The sequence below is a fragment of the Astyanax mexicanus genome, chromosome 1 (assembly GCF_023375975.1).
Source record: "Astyanax mexicanus isolate ESR-SI-001 chromosome 1, AstMex3_surface, whole genome shotgun sequence".
In the NCBI taxonomy this organism is placed as follows: Eukaryota; Metazoa; Chordata; class Actinopteri; order Characiformes; family Acestrorhamphidae; genus Astyanax; species Astyanax mexicanus.
Window position 1 is genome coordinate 90019504 of NC_064408.1, and position 7900 is coordinate 90027403.

A 7900-nucleotide genomic window follows, 5' to 3' on the forward strand; every position below is an offset into this window, starting at 1 on the left:
GAATATATTGATAATGCTGCTACAATTATTACTAATGATAATAATAACTAAAATTACTGATAATAATAATAATAATAATAATAATAATAATAATAATAATAATAATATGTTTTTGTTGTCCAATATTTGAAGGACAATTTATTTTTATCTTAAAATTAGTAATCATTTGAGAAGTAACACTGAACTGTGAAATCTACACTGCAAACGAGAATTGTTTTATTACTTTTCTTGCTATTTTTTCTAATAAATACAAAACCATTTGAAGTCCAGGTTAAACATTTTTTACTGAAGCAATTAGTTTAAACTGTCAGTTATTTTGTGTAGAAATGTGTTTCAGTTGCGGTCAGGGTGCTAAATTTCATTTCCCCATACCTTTAGATACTCTGTAGAACTACTCTTATACTATCCACTAAATCCTCACTGATAAAGTGTTATGTTTACATTTTTAAGTTCACTTTACACACTTTATACCTTACAACTCTCACCCAATAGCACTTGTTATATCATGCTGAAGAACTAAACTTCACAAAAAAGTGAGGTGAGGTTGCTAGTGAGGTTGACCGCCCAAACAATTGTTTTTAATTCCTTTTGGGGGGGCCAATGTCTTAATTTGGCCCATTTTTAGTGCCCTGGTTAGAAATATTTTTTCTGAATGAGTCATTATATAGAAAGTTTCAGAATGCATATTATATAGACAGTTATTATATACAGTTATTATATATATATACATTCTGTAATTAATTTGTTTGTTTCAAACCTTCCTCTTATTTGCAGCCTCCCACGTCACTGCAAAAACTTTAAAATGCTTTATTTTTCCAACCTCAATATATTGCAATATGTTTAATACACAATTTTTTTTTTCAAACAGAATACTTTACATTATTTGACATTGCAAAGACATTGCATTACCTGCAATGTGACTATTGCATGTATTGTCCATATAAACAATGCTACAGTGAAGTACTGTGCAGCCCTACATGGAAATGTTAGCTGAAGTTAGTTCAACTGTTTGGAAAATGAGCCCGAAACTATAATTGTTGATGCAAACAAAGGTATTTCAAGATTGAAACTCTCTTAATCTGTTAACATCTATGAGTTTACCTGGTCAGTGCACCTTTCTGATTTTTTAATATCTTATTGTATCATTACATTAATCTTTAGGACACTGATTTTAACAAAATACATAATTCAATGCGTATAGTAAATAAAAAATGTCAGCTATTACACTTTAAACATCCTCAGTTTAGACCAATCGAAACATGCTGCTGTTTCTTCTCTTCCTTATGGACATGAATGAGTTAATTTCTATGAGGTTACCTGAACGCAAATGAATATGCTTTTTTATTTATTATAATTATTTAACCAATGAGTTATCTTATTAAATCTAGTCTTTATATTACATAGGATAAAGATTTTTAACAAATGATCAAAATATAACAAATATAAAAAGGATTCTTTATATAAGTGCTCCACTCTTTAACTGCAGCGCTGACTCTTTGAAGTGATGGTGTGATTCTGGGGACAAGCTTGGGAAAAAAACAGGCTTGATAATTAAAATGTGTGCGGTTTAAAGAGGGAATCCAACTTTTCATCACGTCTGTGCAGAACTGCAGCTGTCCAGCAGTTAGTTTCCCACAAAACTGAAGGGGTCCCCAGAGACACACTCAGAGGAGATGAAGCTTTTCAGGGTAAGGGCGGCTCAAACACTCTGCATCAGTGCAGAACTCACCCTGCTGATCGTCTAGAGGTGATTTCACACAGCCTGTGGGCTTAAAATGCTTTATGTCCAAAACAAACAAATAAAGAAGTCATTTTTAGGAAAACAAAAAGTAAACTAGTTTACACAATATCCATATTGTAGGATTTAAGATATGCATATGTCTGTGGCAACAATAAAAGTGATAAAGAAATGAAAGTTATTTCACTACAAAAAAGCATAACTCTGTTTTTGGATAAGACACTTTATATGCTCTTTACATATGCACCAAAGGTTTAGCTCACATTATTTGTAACATTTAATATTAAAATTTCCCTTAAATCCAAACTCACACTAAGATACATCCTGAAGTTCCCCAGAAACAATAGCTAGCACAGTTAGAGAACTATATGACTTTTAACACAAAACCCGTGCACCTAAACTTTTACCTAATAGGCTTATCTTTATATTATATCTCTGACAGAGTCTGTGTGTAGAGCTAGAAACACAGAATACACTTCATCCTCTTGTTCACTGACTAAACTTATGTACATCTCACCCTTTGTAAGCAATAACTGTTTGACTTAACTGTTTGGCTCCCAAAGTAAGGATTGAATTATGGGAACCCCTTTAACTGGAGGAGGAGACACTGATGTAAGAGTACAGACACTTTTGTCACATCAAACAGTGGGTATAAGTGGACTATCCAAACAACCGGAGGCAGCCTTATCTAGTCATTAATTGTAGTACAGTAAGTAACTGGTAAAAGTAAAGTGATGTAGAGATCAGATTATGGAAGAATAAACAACTTTTAATAAACATTCCTGGTCAAAGGGGTGAAAAAAACATTATTCGAGTCATTTAAAACAATTATAAATAAACACAAACTTTACTAACAGTAATAAATCATGCATATTACTTTTATAGAATTTGAAGAGCCTGAAGCTCTTATCCAGATAAACCTACATATAAATCATATTACACAGATATGTAGGTGAATGTAACATTAGGAGTCTCCACTCTTATTGATGAGTAGTGTAGTGTAGTGTGCCTGATCTGGGAACTGAACCCTAGTCTGTAAAGAGGAAAGCAATGTCTTCTGATGTTAATCAGCCAGTTAAGATGACTAATCTGCAGCTTTTATAAAAGTGAACACAGAAATAAGATGGAAATGACGTGGCAATAAACCCTCTATAGCATGATATTTGTCATTTTGAGAATAAAAAAAAATATATATATATTTTTATCCCATTTTCTCCCCAATTTACACAGGCAATTACACAACCCACTCATTATGACTGTGAAGACTACAACATGTCTCCTCCGATACATGTTAAATCAGCCACCACCTCTTTTTTAGCTGCTGCCGATGCAGAATTACTGAGTAGCATCACAACGCACTTGGAGGAAAGCACAGCAACTCGGTTCCAATACATCAGCTCACAGATGCCTAGTGCTGAGCGAAATGAGATTCAGCATGATTGCCTTCTAACTGCGTAATGCTGCCCTGAGGCAACAAATAATAAAAAAAACCTGAGGTCAATAAAAACAAAACAGACAAAATAGACTTTAAAGTATATTTCTTCTCATATTAAAATGTCTAGGGGAGAGTGCCTGAGGGCAACACCTAGCTGTAGAGGGTTAAAGTATTTGTGATAATGCTGATATTATTATTCCTGTAAGCAATGTACAGAGACATCAATGTACAGAGTGCATAAACTGCCATACCAAATGTCAAGGGATAGCAGGGCTTCGGACTGCCCACAGCTGTATAAGATGTGAGGTGTTATCTTCTGAGTGATGTCAGCATGCTCATGGAAAGGTGATGTGATTTATTGAGTTTAAAAAACAAAGACCATCCACAGTGGACAGCTCAATGGGTAGTATTGTGACCCTCAGTGTCTGGCTAGAATTGTCCATGTGAAAAGACACAAAGCAACTCAGATTAGTCTCCTGCACCTTAATGAGACAAAACTTTTGGGGCATGATACTAGTTTCCGTCCCATGACACTTTTATGACAGTGTCATTAATGTGCTTTTATGGTTAGATTGCATGCTATTAGAACATTTGACAAAACCTGTGCACTTTGTACTAAAAATACATTTTCAGAAATGTCTTCAGAGGCAAAGAAATATGCAAATGATCTCTGTTCACTCCGGTTACCCAGTTGTCCTTTGCTATAAAAGCAGTCCATGTTGAAACACTCCATATATCTTCAGCATGAATGGGCAGAACCAAACTACTGTGAGCAGAATATGTGAAATAACACTGTTTGAATTCTACATTGGTAAAAAAAAGAAAAACAATAAAAGAGAGAGAAAGAGAGAGATAATATATGTCTATGCTGTAGCTCCACAAAGTCTGAGTGCTGCTGAAATCTCCTTTGTTTCGTCTGGTCTTCCCGACATCATGAACGGCCAACTCTGTGGAAAACAAAGACACAGCTTTAGAACACCATGACCTGTTATCCCATTAACCTATTAACACCTACCTTCTAGCAACACTATAGTCATTTATCAGCCCATCTATCTATCTAATTTAGAGAAGAATGTACTGTTCTACTGTATCTGCTCAAAACAAGAGAGATCATCAGATGCATGTATTCCATGCTTCACCAGGAGGCAGTGTAAAAGCTGCACCTACATTTAGACATAATATAGTGTACAACAGGGCAAAGGGCTGGAGTCCAGCACAGCTCATGCTCTTATTGATTTCCAACAGACCTTCTAAACCTGGCAAATTAACAGCTAAGTCGAATCAGGTGTGTTAATTGACTAATAGCTGAAAATGAAGACAACTGTGCAGGAACTCGGCCCTCCAGGCCCAGAATTGCCCACCCTTGATCTAAAGAAGCCTGTGGGGTGGAGGTGAGGGTTGGTGTTCAATGGTGCTGTTTCAACACTCTAATCAAATGATCAGTCAGCTGCTGAGTTTCTCTGCATGCCACCAAAATAGCTCCCCCTAGATCTCTGAAGGTGGTGTCTGTGGTATCTGGCACCAAGATATTCTAGCAGATCCTATAAAGATCACATTTCATTGTTTTTTTCATTAATTTTAAAATGTCTAGTTGTGGTCTCTAATATGAATGAAAGTGATATAAAAAGGTGGTCTGGTGATTGGGTATAAAGCTGCTCTAGTCTGGTGGAGAAGTGGGCGCGGAAAAACTGTAGAATTTCGGCTCTTGCTCATGAATATTCATACATGCAAACATATAGCCTCTGATTGGCTAACAGCACTGCGAAACCAGCAGGCAGTGAGATAGACAACAGTTAGAAACATTTTAAAATAAAGACATTTTTACACTAATAACAGTCTTTGCAATGTGATATGTTACTTTACAACATGTGTAATGCCCTGCTAAGTGTAGTTCAGCCACTGACCTAGTCTTAGAGTATCTGTAAAACACGGAATCCACTGGAGATCCTATTTAAACCTACAGTTACTTACACACAGAGGTGGGTAGTTGAGGTTCCCCAGGGTGGATTTTTACTTTCTGGACCTGGAATACCCACCTCTGCTTACACAAGATAGCTAGCTAGCTAAGTAACTAGTATCAACAGAACTGTTCTACTTACGTATCTCCATTGTACTGGCGCTGGTGGTGTTCCATAGACAAATTCTAACCATTAGTTTACTTAGCTCTGAATTACTGGGAAAAGCATATAAATACTAATGTGTTATTTTCACAAAAACACAGGAACGAACTGCCATGCTGTTCCTAGTGCTGTCTGATGAGACGTGTCGCTGCCAGAGTTCAGCTCTGCCTGTGGGCAGTTGCGAGCCAAAGTGGGCGAGGCCATAAATACTAATAGCATGGGAATATTTTATTTACCTTATCTATGTTTGGCGCATCGGTGTGGTTATAATAACGTTTTATGTAGGTATTATTCAAGCATTAACTGATTCAAATCATATCTGAACATTTGTGAGAAATGGCTACTCCCCCTCTTCACCACCACCATCATCCCCCCTTACCAGTGCAGCAGGGTGCAGTGTGCTGGTGTGTGTGTCCTCCTGCAGCAGCTGTCGAAGGTGTGTGATATAGCTGGCTGCGAGCCGGAGTGTGTCGAGTTTGGACAGTTTGGTGTCAGGGGGCACCCAGGGCAGGGTGGTCCGCAGGCGGGTGAACGCCCGGCCCAGTACACGCATCCGAGCACGCTCGCGGGCGTTGGCTGCACTGCGCTGAACACGTCGTGACGGCCCCTTCACACCTTCACACACACCTCCGCCAACATCATCATCCTCAGAGTTATCCCCAGAGCGACACAGCGGGTGGGCGTGGGGTCCGGAACTGTTCACACGCCCAGAACACACTTCATCTTCAGGGTCACTGACTGAACCAGTGGACATCTCGACTCTAGCCGACTCTTCTCTGATCTTCTCTCTTTCTTACTGTCTGTCTCTCTCTATGCTCTCGTCTTCAGTTCTTCCTGAAGCTCCTCACTCAACTGCAGCTACAGCCTATAAATCAACACAGAAGAAGACAGGAAGTGCAGGAAAGCCATTATTTTGTGTTTAAAAGTGACTGATACACTCTGATAGTCTGAAAATCAGTGTAGAACAAAATGTAGGTAAATATGACACCTAGTATCAGCAGCAGCAGAAGCAGCAAAACATGGACTGGACTGAATATTAGAATAGTAAAATAAAAAAGTTGTTTAAAGGATAACATAAGTAATGAAAATCTATTTTTGTTTTTTTTTGTATTTAAATATCAGAATATAACAAGCATAAATAATACACAAATACAAATGTAATATAGAACATAAAATATGTTGAGAACATAAAACCAAATTGACCAAACTGTTTTGAAATTAGATATCATTAAAATGTAACTTATTCTTTCATTATTAAAAAACACAATCTATGACCGCAGCATAGCAGTGCTAATATTACACATTATAGCACGAACCTTGAGTGTATTATTGTGATTATACCACAGTTCCATTATCACTGAAAGATTTTGAATTAAAGATTTTGAGGATGATAAAATACAATCTGTTTGGTTATAAAAATTTAATATAGTTAAAATAGTTCCATTGCTGCTCTGTTTGGCTTGTAAGTGCTACATTGTTGCTAGGTTACCTGTATGTGGAGGAGTAATACATGGACAGCTTCGGTTACAGTGCATTACCAGCATTAGAATGCCTCTCAGCCAATCACATTCCAGGGTCGAAACTAACTGTAGTATAATTTACATTAAATAAGTGTCTCTAACGATTGTATAGGTACAAATTAACAATCCAGGCAATAACAGTGTAACTATTTCAGTATACGGAGTTACAGATGAATTACAGTTGGACAGATATACACATATCAACTTCAGTGGTATCTCAATCACAGTGAAAGCATGTTCTCACTTTGGTTATCAAATATGTTTAAGAAAATCTATCAACATAGAATACAATACATCTCTGGAAAAAAAAACCTCTGGAGGCCACTTAAAAATGATGAGTTTTTATGATTTTAATTAAAAACCTCTGGAATATAATCAAGAGGAAGATGGATGATCACAAGCCATCAAACCAAGCTAAACTGCTTGAATCTTTACACCAGGAGTGGCATAAAGTTATCCAAAAGCAGTGTGTAAGACTGGTGGAGGAGAACATGCCAATCAGCATCTAAAACTTACTGTACAAAACCATCAGCTCATAATATAAAACATACAACATACAACAACTTACCTTATATGAAGCTCGTCACTGCTCGATACTCTTCCAGATTTTGGGGTTTTAGGCCTAAATATCCACACAGAAAATATATCCAAAAAGTACCATTCTGAACAAGAAAAAATGTAGCTATATGAAAATATATCTAGTTAAAGTAAGAGTAAAACACATACTCTCACTCTTTCTCTCGATTACTGTTCTTTACTCATGCTCTGCTTCTCCTTCTGAGCTCATTTAAACTCTGGAGGCTTGGCATGGCCCTCCAAACAAGGGGGCTCCACAACACCCCCCTCCACTCCGCCCTCTTACCCCAACTGTAAGATCAGTCTTTGGCATGACCCATGGGCAGTGACAACAGTGTAGTGTAGACTAGATGTAAACTTTTTGTGTATGATTTTCAACTATATTTTAGGGTTGCCAAAGAGAAACATTATTCATTACATTATTCTTTTAGCACGTTTCTTATTTTGAGTTTGTTCTATTTATGGGATCTTTTGAATTTGTGTACCTTATGAATTATTACACATATTTTCT

At 37.0% G+C, this 7900-nt stretch overlaps 1 protein-coding gene across 1 annotated transcript; it reads right to left on the reverse strand.

The window, feature by feature from the left end:
• Nucleotides 1-2526: 2526 nt before the first annotated feature.
• LOC103036829 (musculin) lies at nucleotides 2527-7587 on the reverse strand. Its single transcript, XM_007260104.4, has 3 exons — nucleotides 7382-7587; nucleotides 5673-6158; nucleotides 2527-4120 (listed from the first exon to the last, which is right to left on the reverse strand). The coding sequence occupies exons 2-3, from the start codon at nucleotides 6045-6047 to the stop codon at nucleotides 4037-4039; spliced, it is 459 nt and encodes a 152-aa protein (XP_007260166.1). The 5' UTR covers nucleotides 6048-6158; nucleotides 7382-7587; the 3' UTR covers nucleotides 2527-4036.
• Nucleotides 7588-7900: the final 313 nt, after the last annotated feature.